The sequence below is a fragment of the Gopherus evgoodei genome, chromosome 22 (genome assembly GCF_007399415.2).
Source record: "Gopherus evgoodei ecotype Sinaloan lineage chromosome 22, rGopEvg1_v1.p, whole genome shotgun sequence".
NCBI lineage: Eukaryota > Metazoa > Chordata > Testudines > Testudinidae > Gopherus > Gopherus evgoodei.
The window spans coordinates 16,832,208-16,851,352 of NC_044343.1; the positions used below are offsets into that span (position 1 = coordinate 16,832,208).

At 46.6% G+C, this 19,145-nt stretch overlaps 1 protein-coding gene and 1 long non-coding RNA gene across 2 annotated transcripts; one reads left to right on the top strand and one right to left on the bottom strand.

Moving 5' to 3' along the window:
• Positions 1–1,574: 1,574 nt before the first annotated feature.
• On the bottom strand, positions 1,575–3,408 carry LOC115638642. The gene is made up of 2 exons (XR_003997493.1): positions 3,325–3,408; positions 1,575–2,416 (listed from the first exon to the last, which is right to left on the bottom strand). It is a non-coding gene; the product is annotated as an uncharacterized LOC115638642 (long non-coding RNA).
• A 621-nt stretch (positions 3,409–4,029) lies between these two features.
• Positions 4,030–13,442, top strand: NDUFA11 (NADH:ubiquinone oxidoreductase subunit A11). The gene is made up of 4 exons (XM_030540492.1): positions 4,030–4,200; positions 6,913–7,005; positions 11,775–11,897; positions 13,255–13,442. Exons 1-4 carry the CDS (start codon positions 4,119–4,121, stop codon positions 13,365–13,367), a joined length of 411 nt encoding a protein of 136 aa, XP_030396352.1. The 5' UTR covers positions 4,030–4,118; the 3' UTR covers positions 13,368–13,442.
• The last annotated feature ends 5,703 nt before the right edge of the window (positions 13,443–19,145 follow it).

Below are 19,145 nucleotides of genomic sequence, written 5' to 3' on the forward strand. Positions count from 1 at the left end.
CTTGTGTGTCTCCATCTAGGAGTTGGACCTGCTGCTGGCCGCTTCCAGAGCACAGCATAGTCTGCAGTGCCAGGACAGGCAGGAAGCCTGCCTTAGCATCCCCTCTGCACCCCTGACCGGGAGCCACTTAAACCCCAATCCCACACCCCAACCCTCTGCCCAAGCCTCGGCCCCCACCTGCACCCCAATCCCCTCATCCCCGGCCTCACCCCAAAGTCTGCACCCTGTAACATTCTGTACCTTGGGGGAATACCCTACACCCCCATGTTCATCCTTATAATATGGTTGTGTGGTATCCAATGCAAAGTTTGTCCTATCGGGTGTCTTTGGAAGGCTCATGATGCTCTGAGCATAGTTGTTATAGTAATGTTATAGTAATTGTTGTTATAGTAATGTTTGTTATAGGGTGTAATTTCATGTATATAGTTATGAGTCTGAAAATGTGTCCTCATGGCTTAAACAAGCCCAGGCAAAATTCTCCAGGAACAGAGGGGCAGTTCACACCTCATCAGGGCATGTATGAGACAAACCCAGCCTCACAGGAACAATGGACACTGGCCTAGGCAGCAACAAAGGATCTGTTGGACTCTCCAGTGGGTCACCCCCCTTCCCTTGGTCAGTCAGGCACTACACTGACATAATGCTCACCTGACTCTGAAGGGGAAGGGAAGCAAAGCCAAGAAGGAAGGAAGAACACGATAAAAGGGAGAAATGTTTGCCATGCTCTTCCTCTCTCTTCCACCTCCATCTACAGACACCACCACCAAGAGACTGAAGCGCTGATCAAAGGGGAGAGCCTGGCTGAAAGGCAACCAGCCAGCCTGTGGGGAGAGGCAACTAAGTGTTAAGATCACCTTAGAATGTGTATTGCTTTTATTTCATTTGACCAAATCTGACTTCTTGTGCTTTGACTTATAATCACTTAAAATCTACCTTTGTAGTTAATAAATTGTTTGTTTATTCTACGTGAAGCAGTGTGTTTGGTTTGAAGCATGTCAGAGACTCCCCTTGGGATAACAAGCCTGGTACATATCAATTTCCTTGTTAAATTGACAAACTCATAAGCTTGCAGCGTCCAGTGGCCATAACTGGACACTGCAAGATGAAGGTTCCTAGGATAGTGTCTGGGACCAGAGCTATTGGCTAGTGTTATTCGTTTGCACAATCCAAGGAGCAGCTTACATGCCACAGGCTGTGCATGAACAGCCCAGGAGTGGGGGTTCTCACAGCAGAGCAGGGTAAGGGTGGCTCCCAGAGTCAAGGATTTAAGTGACCTAGCAGATCACCAATCCGGATAACACCAGGGGAACATCACAGACTCCCAGCCACAGACCTCCTTCTGTACCCCAACCCTGTGCCCCAGCTCTGTTGAGTTGTGGGCATCAACAATTTTCTTCAACTGGGTCTCCAGAAAAGTTTGAAAATGACTGGTGCTAACTTGAAAGAGCCTTACCAATCTTTTTCCCAATTTCACCTCATTTCACTTTTGATAATACAACAATTTAGAGAGCAAAGGAGTATACTCACTGTTTGTGAATTGGTTAGAGGGCAGCCAGAAAAGCAATCTTCAAGAAGTGTGGAAAAAGCTGGATTTATATAGCTTCTGTTTTACATTAATAAATAAGGCATAAAATTTCCAGTCCATTTCTATGCTAGCAGGGCACTGTAGCTCTCTTTTCCATAAAGCTCTGTCCCAGAACAAGACAAACACTTGTTGCAGGAAAGGAAATGTTTTACGGTTTGCTTGGGGCACAAAGTTTAAAAAGAAAAGAGTTCCCTGACAACAGTTTCACCATAAAAAACAAACAAACACACACCAGGTACTTCAGCCTGATCACAGTGGCAGTATTGGACTAATGTACTGTTAGGTGTAAGAAGTAAACTGTTTAATATGTTCAATTAGTTGTTTATGAAGTAAATCACTGCCTTTAAAATAAGATCCAATATGGAGTATATGAACTATTGACCCTTGGACTCCATCTCTAAGAGTGGACTTGTTTACCATCAAGACACAGGCTCAAACCAGTCAAAACCAGTTTTTCCAGCCAAAACGAGCCCTCAGCATTCCATCTCCTCAGAACTTTTCCCACCACAAAAGTGATATAAGGACTTGTTCAGCGCCTGCGCAAGGCTGTCCACTCCAGCGACAGTACGGACACAGTTGCATCTTCAAAGTGCTCCAGAGCTGAAGAGTGAAGAATAACACCGGTACTGCAGTGAGACTGAGGAACAGGAGGCCTGTCACCACCATTCCTGCCATCCTGCATTCCTGGTGTCCATCATCCCACAGGGCCTCCTTGCCAGCAACAAAATCCAACAGTCGTCTGGACTTCCCAGTGCTCCTCCTCAAAGGCTCTAAATCAGCCAGAGAGTGGAAGGTCCTGGGTATCACCCCTGTACGTGGTATCCACTGCACCTGAACAGTAGGAAAAGGTATTGGGGCATCATTTATTGTTTTCCAGTTTCCAAGGGAGGGTTTATGGGCCTGAGCTTTAAGCTCCCAAAGCCAGTCACTGTTTCATTGTATTAATTAAGTTTGCATTTTCCCCTATTCCTCCCAGTTTTCTGTACCTTTACCCTGAATACACTTACCTTTGTTTCTGCCAAACCACCTTGTCTCCTCTTTATTTTATTTATACCACACAAGGAGGGAGGCTAAATCCACTGGTGATAGATACAGGAGGGAGTTGAGTTTGTATCTTCTGAGAGAAGGGGCTTTCCTTTCCTATTTCTCCCCCTGCCATTTCTAAAGTTTTCCTTTGAAGCATTGCCTTATTCCCCTTGACATAACGGTACAGATTCTACAGTGGGGAAGGTTGGCTTTTTCTCATGGCCCAAATGCATTCCTCAAGTTTTTCAAATTTACAATAGGTATGTCTATGCTGCGCCTGGGAGCGAGTCTGCAGCTGGGGCCAACAGATTTGAGGTAGCAGGACTCATGTTATCATGCTGCGCAAGCCTGAGAGGGCCGGGGCAGGGGGAAGAGCACAAGCTGCAACATCAAAACAAGGCCTACAGCTATTATATAAAGCAGGGGTCCCCAATGCGCTGCTTGCGGGTGCCATGGTGCCTGCGGGGGCATCTAAATGCGACCGCGTCCTGGCTGGTGGTGGAGCATCCGCCGAAATGCCACTGAATTTCTGCGGTGTTGCCTCTCGATGACGCCACTTGCCGCTGACAAGCGACATCGAGAGGCGTTGCCGCCAAAACGCCGCAGAAATTCGGCGGCATTTCGGCAGATGCTCCACCGCCGTCACAGTCCTTTGTCTGGCGCCCACCAGACGAAAAGGTTGGGGACCACTGATATAAAGCCTCAAATCCCACCATGTAATGCTTCCTCTCGATAGAAGTGGCTGGGCTGCACCAGGCTGTTTTGATGTTGTGGAAAGTAAACCTTGATTGTGGGAAAGCCCTGAGCTATTGGCATCTGTGATGAGACACAGTAAAAAGTCCTTTACAAAATATAAGGTCTTGTGCCCTCATAGTTCTCTCTTGGTAGAGCCTCAATTGATTTTGTAAAAGCAAACTCCTGATATGGCTCAATGTCTCACGAAAACAGACAACGCTCGTCTCTTTTCACCCAGGAAAATGGAATATAAAGAGTGATGCTCGTGACGTCTGGATCCTTCATCCTCCTGCACAGAAAATGCCTACAAGTCATCCGCGGTGAAGGGTTAACTCTTCAGTAGGGCAGTGGGTCCGCCAGACAGAGTATTATTCTCCCCCCTTTCCAGATCCATGTCCGAGCAGACCCCAGCCCCTCGCTCAGTGCCGGTGTTGCTAAGACCCCTGGCATCCACCGTGGCCAGGCTCTTCCCGACGCTCCTCACGCAGCGGATCCCCAGCCACAGGGGCACTGGCAGCTGGGCCGGGAGGGCGCTAAACCTCGGCGCAGTAACAGACCCAGGCTCGCACCGCGGTAACGGCTCCCGCCTTTTCCGTACCCCTTGTCCAGGCCTCGCCTTGCGCATGCGCGCAGGTGGCTAACGGAAGCTCTGTCATAGAGAGGGAGTAAGAGACGCTCGCGAGAACGAAAAGGAAGTGGCGCGAGACCCTCGCTGGCCCGGGAGTTCTCGCGGTGTTTTGTTTCCTGCCCTTGCAGAGTCGCTGTGGCCGCGATGTCCGGCTACTGGGAGATCCCGGAGGGGACCGACTGCGCCCGCAAGGCCTGGATCACCGGCCGCCTCGGGGCCGCGCTGGGTGAGGAGACTGGGTTGGCTTTGCTGCCTGCCGCTCCCGCTCGTCCCCTTCCGCCCGGGGCGGGGGCGGGGCGGGGCGGGGCCTGTCTCGGGCGGGCCGCTCGCCCCCCCTCCGCGCAGCCCCCGCTTGCCGGCACGGCTCGAGCCCGACTGGCCCCGAGCTCGGCTAGCGCGAGCCTCTGCTGCCGGCCGCGTCTGCGCCCGCGGCGGGTGGCTCCCGCCCCGCCTCTGGCTGCAGCGCCGCTTCTGGCCGGGGCGAAAGCGGAGCCCTCGCCGACTCCGTTTGCGAGCGGGGCTCCAGGAGCTGGGGCTTTAAGCACAGCACGAAATCTCAAGAAAAAGGCAGTTTGAAAACTCAATCCAAAAAATTACACGCAAAAATTGTAGTCATTAAAGTGGTATTAAGGGCTGAACAAGTCAAACACTTAAGGTGAGTGCAAAGTCCAAAACTTAAAAGATCCTGTAATGTTAACTTGGTCACATTGCCTGTACATAAAATTTCCAGATTCCATTTTAAATCTAAACTTCAAGGTATTTACTGTAAAACTTACAGACTGTGCAGAGTGGCCGGAGTAACACTAAAAGCAATATTTGTGTTTGAATGGCCTGATGTGCGTTCTTGTGTTTTTATATTAAATTTAGGAGTGCTCTGTTCGCTTGCATTAAGTAGTGTCAGTAAAAGGGCACTAGTTCATTACTTTAATGGCAAAATGAAATTTTATTTCATTCTTAATATGCAACTCACATTTGTTCTGTCTCCCTGCCACGGTTTCCCCATTGACAAAATGAGATTAACATTTGCCTCATAAATTGCGACAGAGTCCTGTGGCACCTTAGAGACTAATAGACGTATTGGAGCATGAGCTTTCGTGGGTGATGCCTGACGAAGTGGGTACTGACCCACGAAAGCTTATGCTCCAATACGTCTGTTAGTCTATAAGCTGCCACAGGACTTTTTGCTGCTTTTTACAGATCCATACTAACATGGCTACCCCTCTGATATTTGCCTCATAAGGATATTTTACTTTTAATGGGTGAAATGCTTTGTGATTCTGAGAGGAAAAGAGTGAAGTAGTATTGTGTGGGAAATAGTCAAATGTTGCATCCCTCTTTTTAATTCTCTTAATATTTTATTACTTTTAATTAATGCACAAGCACTTTTCATATCTGTAGTAATTTTCTTCCTAAATAATCTCAAAGTACTTTGTAAATTGTAAAAGGATCACTTCACTTACCTTTGCCATGTTATCACTTCAGGAGTAGACTGCAGTAGCTATTTTAGCAATGTAAAGCAAAACTACAGCTAGTTTATGTCTGTGAATAAGTAGGAGAATGCAGTTAATGGAGTGTCCACACATGGAATTTTTCAAGAATGGCCTTTAAATTCATACCCTAACTGAGTCCCAGTTTACACTTACTTATGTCACACAGGGTGTGAAATTGTAAGTGATCCTAACCTCCCACTGTAGATGCAGCTAGGTCAGCAAAGAATTTTTCCATTGACCTAGCAACCACCTCTTAAGTGGGTGATTTCTGGAGGTGGATATGATCTGCCCCCCTGCTTCTTCAGAGCTCACAGCAGCCACAGAGCTTCCTGCAGCAAGGGGAGGTACGTGGAACTAGATTGCCCCCACTGCCCCTGAGCAGCTATGCAGGGGAAGAGGAGCTTGGTGAATGGTAGGATCCCCCAGCTGGGGCACCCCAGTGTTCCCTCTCCCCTATCCCTTCAGTAGCTAGATTTCGTGGGGGAAATCTAATTTCAGTCTGTGATGTGTTCTTCAAAGCTGTGAATTTGGGAGGGCCCTAATCATAAGCGAGTGAAAGTTGAGGGGAAGTGATTTTCATTTTAGTTTTTGCTTCAGTTAACACACATTTAACTTGAATGTCAATGAAGAGTCTTGATAAAGTGAACATCTTTAAAATGTGAGCGCTCAATTCTGGATGGTGCAGAGCAGTCTGGTCTGGTCCAGCAAAGCACCTAAGCACGTGCCTGATACCCTTCTGGATTGAGCCTTGAGAACTTGCAGTAAACTCTGATGCCCCCCAACAAGTCTTTCAACAAAGCCTGGAAGCTCAGACTTGATATTATCAAAATAAAAACACAAGCAACAAAAGGCTTTATTCAGAATAACTACCTTCTTTCTCATCAAAACACAAAACTCCTTTACCTTTCAGGTCTTCTGTATGCATTCGAAAGAAGCAAAAAAAAAAAAATGGTTAGAAACCCAATTTAAAATAAAATCCTTTAAATTGCCCTATAGCATCAGTATGACTCAGCCATGCATATCTTGCTTTTGGTGGAAGATCAAAGGTGTGGCTGCACCACTAGCCTAGTAAATCTTCTTGAGCTTCAGTGCAGGAGATGACAGGCCCTTAGAATGCAAAAGTAATTTTATTTTCCAGCTTTACTTTTGCACCTTCATATTGCTTGAGATACAGCACAAACAATGTGTAACATCGGGTTAGGCTGAAATCCTGTCTCGAAGACAGTGGCAATAATCCTCTTGACTTAAATGAGGACAGGAATTCACCCGTAGTCTCTCGTGCATTACTCTGGTGATAGAAGTTGTGGAGGTTTCTTGTGCACATTGTGCCATGTAGGTCAAGCACAGTAATAAACAAGCATGTCTTGTGCTCATGGAATCTGCATTCAGGTTGTGCTTCTGCATGGGCTCTGACCAGTCACTCATTAAAACTGTTTTCCCTTTTGTAGGTTTGATTGGTTCGGCATATCATATTGTATTGTTCCAGCCTGAGTCAGCCTTTAAGGCTGTGCAAACAGCAGCCACAAGCACTGTCACAATGGGTAAGGAGACCTTGCTTCTTTCAGCGACTGAGTTTCTTGTCTGAAAATGCCTTCATTCAGCTAAATGGACAGCCCATTGTTGAAATTATTGGCCTCTCAAGTAAAGTGACTAGTGAGGCAGGTGTGGTGTGCTGGTTTTGTGCTGGAGGCTGAGTGCTCCTGGCTTCTGTCCCCAGGTGCCACTGACTTTATGTTGGCCATTGTGTAACTGAAACTTCACCACTCAGTCTCAGAGTTCCCACCTGTAAAATGTTTACATGCACAAACTTGTGTAGTGTGAGGCTTAATTAATTTTGGTGAAGTGCTTTGAGATCTTGGTATGAAAGGTGCTATGTAAATTCAGGACATTACAGTTGGTGTTTCCTTTGAGCCATATGCTTTCTTCCCTACTGCTGCTCTTGAAATGTCAAATTAGTCTGGGTATTTAGTCAAATTAGTCTGGGTAAAAATTACATATTTTGATGTGGATAATTTAATATCAGTAACTGTAAGTGATGGCTTAAGGAGCTGCTGTCTGGATTTAACACTCACTGTATTGGTATAACTTAAAACTGAAAATAACTTAGGCTATGTCTGCACTGGCAAGTGAACGACAAAACTTTTGTCTTTCAGAGGTCCCCTCTTCTCCCCTCCCCCCCACCCCCTCCCCTCAAAAAAAAGGTAGCTTTGCCAACGACAAGCACCGAGCTCTTTGTCGGCAGGAACACTTTCCTGCTGACAACGGTAACACCACTCTTTGGGGGTGGAAGTTTTTCGTTGTCAGGAAAGCTGACAAATGGCAGCTATACTGTGTCCCTTTTAGTGACACAGCTGTAGCAACGCAGCCCCTAACGCTAAAAGCTGTGTAATGTAGACATAGCCTTACTCCTTACAGTTTGGAATCTCAAATATAAAACTTGAATTTTCAATTTCTCCATGTTGAAGGTGGTTCCACAGAAATCACAAACAGCCAGAGCTAGAGGGAAAAATTTCATGGAAGTAAATCCCATACTTTCCTACTTCTTGTTAGCACTGATAGTCACAAATATTGTCAGTACCTAAGAACTTACTGTGACCCGAAGAACTCCAGAATGCCAATTGGCTAAGGGTTTACTGTTGTTAGAAGCTGCTGTTACACAAGCTTGGCAAACTAACAATACCTAGTGCTCTACGTTCATGGTATTTATTCAAAAACGATGTCACGTGAAGTTTCTAATTAAAAAGCTTATGCTGTATTGATCCTCGTATTTGTTGCATGATGTACGTTCTGACAACATTTAACAAGCTGTGAATATGTACTGAAAATGTTTTAAAGTCTGTCACCAACCAAAGAGGAAAAGGTTTCTTCAAGTCATAAAGTAAGATGTGTATCTCTCTATCAAATATAAACTAAACATTGTAAACCATTGCAGTGGAAGCCTCCTTTACATATGGCATCAACAGAAGAGGATCACACGGAGGTAAAAACAAGCAATGTGGGTTCTACTGTCTCTGAAGACCTACAGTGAGCTTTGCAGGTATAAGCAGAAGGCATGGAGATACCTCTTTATCTTTCACCTGAGGAAGTAAATGGACCAGAAGTGGGAAGCTTCACAGAGAGCCATAGAATGACAAGCAGAGAGCAGCACAAGTAGAAGCATGCCAGAGAGCCCTGGAAGCTGTACATCGGCGAACCGTGGAGCTTGAAGAGCTGAAGTAGAAAAGAGAGCACAAACACAGGCTGCTGGAGGTGCAGGTCCAAAATCTTCAAGCAGTCCTCTCCAAAAGTCAACCTGCTGGGATAAACTGTGACCTACTTACAGAGAGAGGGGTTGTATTGAAGAGTATTTCACTTCTTTTGAAAGAGTATGCGAGCTGCACAAGATTCTAGATCGCCAATCTCTTGGGCAAAGCATTGCAAATATTTAATGAGATGGACATAAGACAGACATTAAATTTGAGTTTTAAAAAAAGCTGTGTTGCGAAGGTTCAGAATATCAAAAAGAATGATAAGATGAGTCATAGAGAATGAATATAGAACGTGTAGTTTAATGAAAAAGTGGGCAAAGGGGTAGAGGCTTGTGATTTGTTTGACTTCTTTGCACAGGAATGTTTCCTGACTATATGCTTTGAAGAAATCAGAGCAGCAGTTGGGGATAAAACTGCTGCCACTATACAAGAGGCAGATGTTATTGCTGTTTCCTATGTAAAAGGCAGACTGTTCAGTGAGCACAAACCCCAGAGGAAGGGGCAGAAGCCCAGAGTAAAAACGAGTCCCTATTTTTATCTCTGATTCATAGCAACAAGGAATACATAGCTGAGTTCCTGAACATGAATTGTGAGGAATGAAAGGTAACTGAGGGGGACGGAAGCACTTCCAGCAAAATGAGAATAACAAAATGCATCTCATGCCTTCCGGCTGATGGGGTTCTGATCCCTTCCCTCACATGACTATTCCAAACCAATCTCTGTCAGAATACTTGTGCAGAGAGCCTGAATGTTTTTTTTTAACCTCTGTCTGCACTCTGGGTACATGGGTTCACCTCTTCTTCTGGAGGTCCTATGCTGCCAATTTTCTTCCCTATTCTGCACTGTCCTCTCTGATTCTTCAGCATGCTGTGCCTGCAGTACCAAACGCTGACTTGTATCCAGAAATTCTTCTTTTTCTCTGATGCACACAGAGTTGATATTTGGGTCTCTAGTCCTTTAACCTTCCAATAGTCTCTTCCAGTATGGAGACCAGCTTGCACTTCATACAGACGAAGTCACTTCTATCCTCTGGGAGAAAGACAAACATGGCACGTCCTGTGCAGGTCACAACAGCTGATCGCTCACTATCCATATTGTCTTCCTTTTACGAGCCTTTTCAGATGTTGTATTTACTGCTCACAGAAGCCTGAAAGGCAAAAACTCTGTGGGAACTCCCCCAGGCACGCTTCCTCTGTTTGCAGCTTACTCAGTTCACAAGTGGCTGCTGTTTTTAATAAAACTTCTGGCTCAAAGCAGTTGCCCTGACTCAAAGCCTTCCCTTCAGTCAACCACTCAAGGCCCACCTGGAACAAAGCATTCCCAAATCACACTTTTCAAACAAACCACCACACACTCAAACAGTCACACTTTTCAAGCAAACAAACACATGGTCAAACAGTCCCTGCAACTAGCGCCAGTCAAGCAAATGATCACAGCAGGCAGGCACTTGGATATTCAATCCACCAGCTTACAACACAGCCCCCCAGTGCAGCGCTCACCATAGCACCTGTTGGACACTTCTCAGGCAAACTCCCTCTGTTTGCCTCTCTATTCGCACTAGGTGGCACCTTGCCTAAACCGTGGAGGTGCTATGGGATATTCATCAGTCTTTTCTGTTGACTCTGTTGTGCTCTGGATAAATAATGAAAGCATGACCCAGTGACTCTCTTAAGTGTTTATTCACAGTGAAATAGTAATTTGACCAGAGAGAGAATGGGAATTAAGCTGTAGCTCAGTGGTTAGAGTACCCACCTGGAAGGTGGGAGACCCTGGGTCCAGTCCATTGCTCCAGTTGCTTTCTCATGAGTGATCCACAGTGGAGCAGCTTCAGCAGGAGAGACTGAGTGCACCTAACATGAGAATAGCCCATAAAGACCCCAGTTCAAATCCTTTCTCCCCATCAGGCAGAACCTGGTTATCCCAAAGCCCAGGGAGTGCTCTAACCACTGAGCTAAAAGTTACAAGGTGGGTGTCACCATCTCCACCTCTCCCTCCAGCTGGATTTGAATGAGAACCAGTCTGGTAAGCTGTCTCTGAACATCCACGCCTACTGTATTGGGCCCCTTAGGTGGCTGAATGCTTGTCCTTCCTTGGTTCATGAAGCATTCGGAGGCATAGCCAGGAGTAGGTATCTGGATGCTTATGTAGTGAGGAAGCAATGCATGTACCCAGAAGCAGGATTTTTCAAGCCCTGTCATCTAGGCATCATAGCTGACTGAACCTAGTTGGGTTGCAGTCCTTCCTCAGACATTTCCTTAGAAGATTCAGTGCATATATTGGGGGAAATGCTAGCAAGAAAGAGTGCAGAATAGTGGGGTGGAGTATAATATTAGTGACTATTAAAAAACCCTTTAGGAAACTAATAATCCCTTCAGCAGTCCTCACTCCTGAAAAGGAATTTGTTGATCATTATTCATAAGGCCACCCAGTAGTATGGAGGTAGGTGCTCTGCATTACTGCATGAGATGCTGTATTTTGATTCCCAGGTCCAAGATGGCAGAAGCATGGAGGCTGGGGTTGCGTGCTCAGTCTGTTGGGATAGTTTCATGTTCTGTAATGCTCTTTTTTAGCAAGAACTGACATTTATAAGCTCTAATTGAAAACTAGTGCAGAGCCTTGCATTGTAATGCTACTTCACAGTCTGTAGGCTGAGTTATAGACTGTGACTTGTATCATAAACACCCAGACTAGACCTAGAAGAGAGGGTACCGACTTGCCCAGGTTCTGGTGTAGTAGCATATCTGAACAAATAGGAAGTTGTGTCACAAAAATGGTTCGATTTGTTTTCTGGCAACTTTTTGCTTACATAAAACATACGGAGTGTGGATGCTGAATCCAGCTGGTTGGGCTGTCTGCTTCACCTGAGTAGAAAATGCCATTTTTCTGTGACTTACTGATGATTGTTCATGGCAATAAATATTTATTCCCCTGCTTCCCAAGAAGGTTCAAAACGTAACTCCGGCTGTTCCTGGTGCACCAAGACTTTGGGTAGTATGTTTTCTGCACTGTAGATCTCAGTTCCTTGCTTGCTGTACTCCTTACTCCTTACCTTTTCCTTACAGCTACTTTGGGAGCAGTATTTGGATTGACCACTTGCCTCAGTGCCCACATCCGGGAGGACCCGGAGGATGCCCTGAATTATTTCATAGGCGGTTGTGCATCAGGCATTGTCTTGGGTGCAAGAAGTAAGTTGTGGTCAGCATAGAGGCTTAAATCAACAGCATGAAGTATTTTTAATGCATTTATATAAATTCTATAAAATTGTCTAATTCTTAAACCCTTGTCTACAGGAAGCTACCTCCTTCCCATGGAAATGTATTGTATGATGCATAAGAATCTAGTCCATGGATATGATGTATTAAAATTGGATCTGCTTAGTTACCATGGTGATATGCACACCTCTCAAACATGAGTCTCTAAGAGCCTGTAGTGGGCCACGGAAATGAACCCCACCTCAATTGACAAATTGCTCACCATGGAAAATTGCAACATGCCCTCATAGATTTAGTCCTTTCAGGAAAAGGCATGTCCCAGAAGATGAGCAGAGGCCATGCCAAATTCAGAAGGGCTCCATTGGACCAGTCCAGTCTGGTCAAGGTCCAGAAAATTAAGCTGGTCTGGGCTGGTACCAAAATAAACACTGATAGATTGGGGGCCAAAGCTAGCTTCAAATATGAACTGCAAAATAAAAATGGAGTTAACCCCATGAGCCAACTTGAGTGTGCAGAATGGAGTTTAGCTACTCTCAGAAATTATTTTTCTCTGAAATTCTCTTGACATCCCAGTTCATAGAGGATGTCCCAGAATATATCACTGTGACACTGGATACCAGAAATCCTGTTGCAGTCCATGATGCAACCTTCAGCAAACCAAGAAAGGTTTACAGAGATTGGGGAAAGAAGGCTGCACTTGTTTTTATGCTTAATGTACCTGCAGCCTGGTTAATAGTGAAATATGTCTGTTACAGTTGTAGTTCTAATCTCAAATGTGGTGATGTAACAATTAACTATGGGGCTCCGTGCTTACTGTTTAACAAATTAGACTGATTTTACATGTAAAGAGGTGTTCTTAATTTAGCTGCTAGCTCTACAAATTCTCCATGTACTCTGAGAGTCAAGCTGATTTCTTGCCTCTCACTAACAGTTAGGCCCCCAGGGACACTTATGGAGTTCTATTGTCTTCAGTGGGTTTTCTTCAGGTATAGATAATTTGAACTTAAAAAATGTTGATCAGGAAGAAATTGAATCTGGCTCTACTTTTCTTAGCTTTGTTGGCTTCCGAGTTGATGGGAGTAAAAACCAGGAAACATTTTAGTTCCTAAAGTAAGCGATTTGGACTAGATAGGTCTATGGGATAAGAGGGCTTGATACCTCAAAAACTGCCTGAGCTAGAAACAATGGGAAACCATGTATCTTTAAGATCCTAAATTTCAACTTCCCATCAGCCCTTTGGGCTGCCTGCAGTCAAGTATCAATATCAAAAGAAAAATCCAAATGTATTAAGATATATTGTTAACATATCTTCCTTTCACTCTCTTCCCAGCTCACAGCCATGCCACTGGTTCCTCAGCATGTGTGGCGCTAGGACTTCTGGCTGCTTTTACAAAGATAGGCAAGCGAGAAGGCTGGAAGATAACAGGACCTCCCAGACTCTAAATGTGGATTGGCTCCTGTCTCGGAAATATTTTTCAAATGTCCTGCGTAATAAATTATCCTGGAATAACACAGATACTGCTGACTCAGGGTGTCTCTCATTGACTTTGAAGTTAAATAATACTCAAGGAACATAGTTTTATCAATTAAATAGTAACTGAAGTGCAAGAAGATCTAGTTAGAGCAAGGAACTAGGACTTGAATTAGAGAGTTCAGGGGCCTTTTGCTGAGACTTCTAACAATGACACACTGGAGTTAACAAACACTTAACCAACCCAGTGCTATGTTTTTAGATTCAAAGTGAAACAGGTTTATGAACAAAGTCAGAAATGGTTACCAGCAAGTTAAAGTGAAAAACGCTTTCTGGTGAGTGAGTCTTAGCAAAAGGATGGTGTTCATTCAAAGTAAGATTCTTACCATACCCCATTCCAGCAGAATCGCTGACCATCCCCAGAGTCAGGATCTCCCACAGAGTCAGTTCAGTTGAAAGGTCATGTTGGGTTCTTTGCCCCTCTCTTGCAGGTCCGTGAACATTTGAAAAGTATTCTTATTAAAATTCAGTGTCCCTGCTATAAGGTGCCATGGAGTCTAATGGAGAAGGTTCCATGCTGTTTTCTTCCTTGCTGGTGCTTTCTACAATGCAAATTGATCTGTCACTGAGGCCTCCAATATGCAAGGAATGGCCACTTAACTGTGATTGGCAGTTGCACCTGGATGGAGGCATCGGCCTTTCCTTTGTCTGAAAGAAACCTGTTTACTAACTCTGCAGATTTGTCCAGTTGAAACACATTTTATTCCCATATTTTCTTCACATTTGTACAGTCTTTTGGGTATTTGTCCTAAGTATACCATGCAGGCCAATGATCAGTGTGATATTAGTTTTCCAATGATACCTCACATGATGCCTGTTAGATACAGACTATGACGTAAGAGCATTGGGGTACATTCAGCTGGTTAGGCCAGCTGAAATTCAGTACCTGATACCAATGAACCTTCTGGATTTAGGGTGCTCTTAGGATCACATTAGTCTTTGCCCTATTCTGGGAAGTCATCTACCTCTTCCCAAAACCAGTCTGTCCAGCTCCCTGGCCTACACATCTGCAATTTGGCAGATGTCAGTCTTGTGAGTTTCTGGCTTATCTGGTGAGTGTAATGGCTTCGGTGCTAGCTATGCCACTTTCTTGACAGCCCTATTTGGTGTTCTTGCAGAATGTTTTTTTCACTTGGCTCCAAGCTGTTTGGCTGAGGTTATAAACACTCCACCTCTTGGGTGGTTGTAACATACAAGACCAGGTCAATACTCAAAAATTAAGTTGATCCAACTACATCATTCAGGGGTGTGAAAAGTCCACAACACTGAGTGATATAGTTAAACCAATGCAGCCCCTATGTACACAGCACTAGGTCAATGGAGAAATCTTCCACCAACTCGGCTACCACCTCTTGGGGAGATGGATTAACTACACAGATGGGAGAACTCACCCCTCTCTGCAGTGAGAGACTACACTGAAACACTGCAGTGGCACAGCTGCAACCCTGTAGCTGTGCTGCTGTAGCATTTAAAGTGTAGCCTAGCTGTGATATATGATGCCCCACAGAGGGATTTCCACTAGCCCTTGTACATGGCATTAGAGAGAAAAGCAATGAGAGAGCAAGGTCTATTTCTGTGCAGAATATCTCCTCTCCTCCAGGCTGATCCAGCACTTGGCAGAGGTGACTAGAAAGATCTGACTCTAAAAATAAGAGCATGAATGAGTCCCTGGGGTATCCTTCCCATGGTACAGTCCTCATCATGCGCTCACGTGGCTGTAGGTGAACCAAGTCTGGGTCGATAGTGTTTAGGGCCCTGCATGTGACCACTGTGACAGATCCAGACCAGTGGGGTACAGGAGTCTGGTCCTATTGGTATCCAGGACCTCCCCCCAGCCTAAGGGGAGGATCCACAAGTCTGTGACACCAACTAATTCCGTGGGACAACTAGTGAAAAAACAGGATCGTGAGTGAGGTCACAGGGCTAAACGAAGGGAACTTGATGGGGACACCGAGCAGAGAACCCAGGACAATGCCCACTGCTCCTTGAAGGCATCAAGGGAGCCAGCGGACGCTGCCCAGAGGAACTCTGCCCGGATGCGTGAACGGATGGAGGAGCAGAAATAGGCCCCACAGTCACAGGAAATCCCGTCAGCCAACCTCCTCTCCCTGGTTTTGTAGAGGGCTAGTTTGGCCAGGGCCAAGAGGACGTTGACAAGGAGATCCTGTGTCTTGGTGGGGCCACAGACGAGGAGTGCATAGATAAACAGGTGAGGGGAAAAGTGCAACCAAAAACGCAACATAAGATTCAAGAGGAGCCGGAACAGGGGCTGTAATCTGGCGCACTCTAAATAAATGTGCTCCAGAGTCTCTTTCATGCCACAAAAAGGGCAGGTGTTGGGGACGGGTAAACTGCGCCAAGTACACGCCCGTGCTCATGGCCCCATGAAGGAACCGCCAACTGACATCCCCGGTGGGCCTCAGGACCAGGGCAGAGTATAAGCTGGCCCACCAGGGCCTCTCACCCTCGAGAGGTGGCAGGAGGTCCCACCATTTGGTATCGGGGCAGGACACGAGGGCGAGGTAGTGGAGAGTCTGGAGCATGAGCGTATACAGATGTTTTCTTGGCGCGGCCTGGAACAGAACCGTCTGCAGATCGTGCAGCCAACTCGCAGTGAAAGGATGAGGGGGCCGACTGGGTCCACAGGGTAGGGGCCCAATAAAAAGGTCCACGGGGCCTGGGGTGGAGGGTGGGCAGGGTGTGCCCTCTCGCAGGACCCGGTCGAGGTAGGCTCGAGCAGTGGGCAGTAAAGTGGCCTTCACCTCCTGAAGTACGCGCTGGGGAGTATGAGATCTGGAGAGCCCCATGCGCTAAGCGAGCATCAGGGGATCCAGCCAGTCTCCCCAGTCGTAGTCCAGGAGGTCTCCGACCCTGGTGACTCTCTCCAAGACCAGCCTCTGGCGCACCGTTGGGGACTCCGCCACCTGCACACGAAGCTGGGGGTTGTGTAGCAGGGGCTCCGCGAGGAGATCGGCCCCCACGGTGGCCGCCACGGACCTGGTCGTTGAAAAGAGCTTCCAGGTCCGGAGTAGGTCTTGGTAGAAGACTGGCAGCACGGAGAGGTCTTGCGGAAGACCTCTCGGATGGAGGTAAAAGAGCTGCCGGTTGTATGGGAGCCCTCGGAAGAGGAGGAGGAAGTCATGTGCCAATACACTCCACGCCGGATTACCTGCACCATACAGGAGCCTCTGCAGGGCCTGGAGGTGGAAGACATGGACCTGAGTGTGTAGGCACTTCAGGCCCTGTCCCCCATCCTCCAGGGGCAGGTGGAGGACCCCTGCAGAGACCCAGTGCATCCCTGGCCAAAAGAACTCCAGAATCGTCGTCCGGAGGTTGGCCAGGAAACCCAGGGCCGGGACCAGGGTGTTGAGCCGGTACCAGAGCATGGACAGGACTAGCTGATTGAGCACCAGCACCCTCCCTCAAAGGGAGACGCACTGGAGTAGTCCTGTCCATTTCTGAAGCCGCTCCGTCACCCTGCCCTCTAAACCGTGCCAGTTCTCTGGCGGAGACGGATGTGTGACAGAAAGGTAAATGCCGAGATAGAGCAGCGGACCCACGCTCATAGACTCATAGACTTTAGGGTCAGAAGGGACCAATATGATCATCTAGTCTGACCTCCTGCACAAAGCAGGCCACAGAATCCTACCCATCCACTTCTATAACAAACTCCTAACCTATGTCTGAGTTATTGAAGTCTTCAAATTGTGGTTTGAAGACTTCAAGCTGCAGAAAATCCACCAGCAAGTGACCCATGCCCCACGCTGCAGAGGAAGGTGAAAAACCTCCAGGGCCTCTGCCAATCTGCCCCCGAGGAAGATTCCTTCCTGACCCCAAATATGGCGATCAGCTAAACCCTGAGCATGTGGGCAAGACTCACCAGCCAGCACTCAGGAAAGAATTCTCTGCAGTAACTCAGGTCCCATCCCATCTAACATCCCATCACAGACCACTGGGCATACTTACCTGCTGATAATCAAAGATCAATTGCCAAAATTAAGCTATCCCATCATACCATCCTTTCCATAAACTTATCAAGCTTAGTCTTAAAGCCAGATATATCTTTTGCCCCTACTACTCCCCTTGGAAGGCTGTTCCAGAACTTCACTCCTCTAATGGTTAGAAACCTTTGTCTAATTTCAAGTCTAAACTTCCTAGTATCCAGTTTATACCCATTTGTTCTTGTGTCTACATTGGAACTAAGCTTAAATAATTCCTCTCCCTCCCTAATATTAATCCCTTTGATACATTTATAAAGAGCAAGCATATCCCCCCTCAACCTTCTTTTGGTTAGGCTAAACAAGCCAAGCTCTTTGAGTCTCCTTTCATAAGACAGGTTTTCCATTCCTCGGATCATCCTAGTAGCCCGTCTCTGAACCTGTTCCAGTTTGAATTCATCCTTCGTAAACATGGGAGACCAGAACTACACACAGTATTCCAGATGAGGTCTCACCAGTGCCTTATATAACGGTACTAATACCTCCTTATCTTTGCTGAAAATACCTCGCCTGATGCATCCTAAAACTGCATTAGCTTTTTTAATGGCCATATCACATTGGCGGCTCATAGTCATCCTGTGATCAACCAATACTCCAAGGTCCTTCTCCTCCTCCGTTACTTCCAACTGATGTGTCCCTAATTTATAACTAAAATTCTTATTATTAATCCCTAAATGCATGACCTTGCACTTTTCACTATTAAATTTCATCCTATTACTATTACTCCAGTTTACAAGGTCATCCAGATCTTCCTGTATGATATCCAGGTCCTTCTCTGTGTTAGCAATACCTCCCAGCTTTGTGTCATCCACAAACTTTATTAGCACATTCTCGCTTTTTGTGCCAAGGTCAGTAATAAAAAGGTTAAATAAGATTGGTCCCAAAACTGATCCCTGAGGAACTCCACTAGTAACCTCCTTCCAGCCTGACAGTTCACCCTTCAGTATGACCCGTTGTAGTCTCCCCCTTAACCAGTTCCTTATCCACCTTTCAATTTTCATATTCATCCCCATCTTTTCCAATTTAACTAATAATTCCCCATGTGGAACCGTGTCAAATGCCTTACTGAAATTGAGGTAAATTAGATCTACTGCATTTCCTTTGTCTAAATAATCTGTCACCTTCTCAAAGAAGGCCTGAAGAGCGGGTGGGAGGGAGCTCGCCTGCCACCTGTCCCCGACCACCAGGCCAGAGCTCTTGACCCAGCTGACCCGGGTGGAGGAGGCAGCCGAGTAGATGGCCTGGCAAGCCTCCACCCGCACCAAGTCATCCGGGTCCTGGACCACGAGGAGCACATCGTCAGTGTACGCCGACAGGACCAGCCGCAGCTCCAGCTTCCGAAGCACCAACCCCGTCAGCCTCCTGCGGAGGAGACAGAGGAAGGGCTCGATGGCCAGAGTGTACAGCTGACCCAAGAGGGGATGCCCCTGCAGCACTCCTCGCCCGAAGCTGACCGACTCGGTCAGGGTCCAGTTGAGCCTGACCAGACACTCCGCAGAAGCATACAGCACCTGGAGAAACCCCCCAAACTGGGGTCCGAAGCCGAATGCTCGCAAAGTGCTCAGGAGATACCCGTGGTCCACTCTGTTGAACGCCTTCTCCTGATCCAGGGACAAGAGGGCGAACGACAGACCATCCCTACACCCCAATTCCAGAAGGTCCCAGACCAGATACAGGTTATCCAAGATTGTG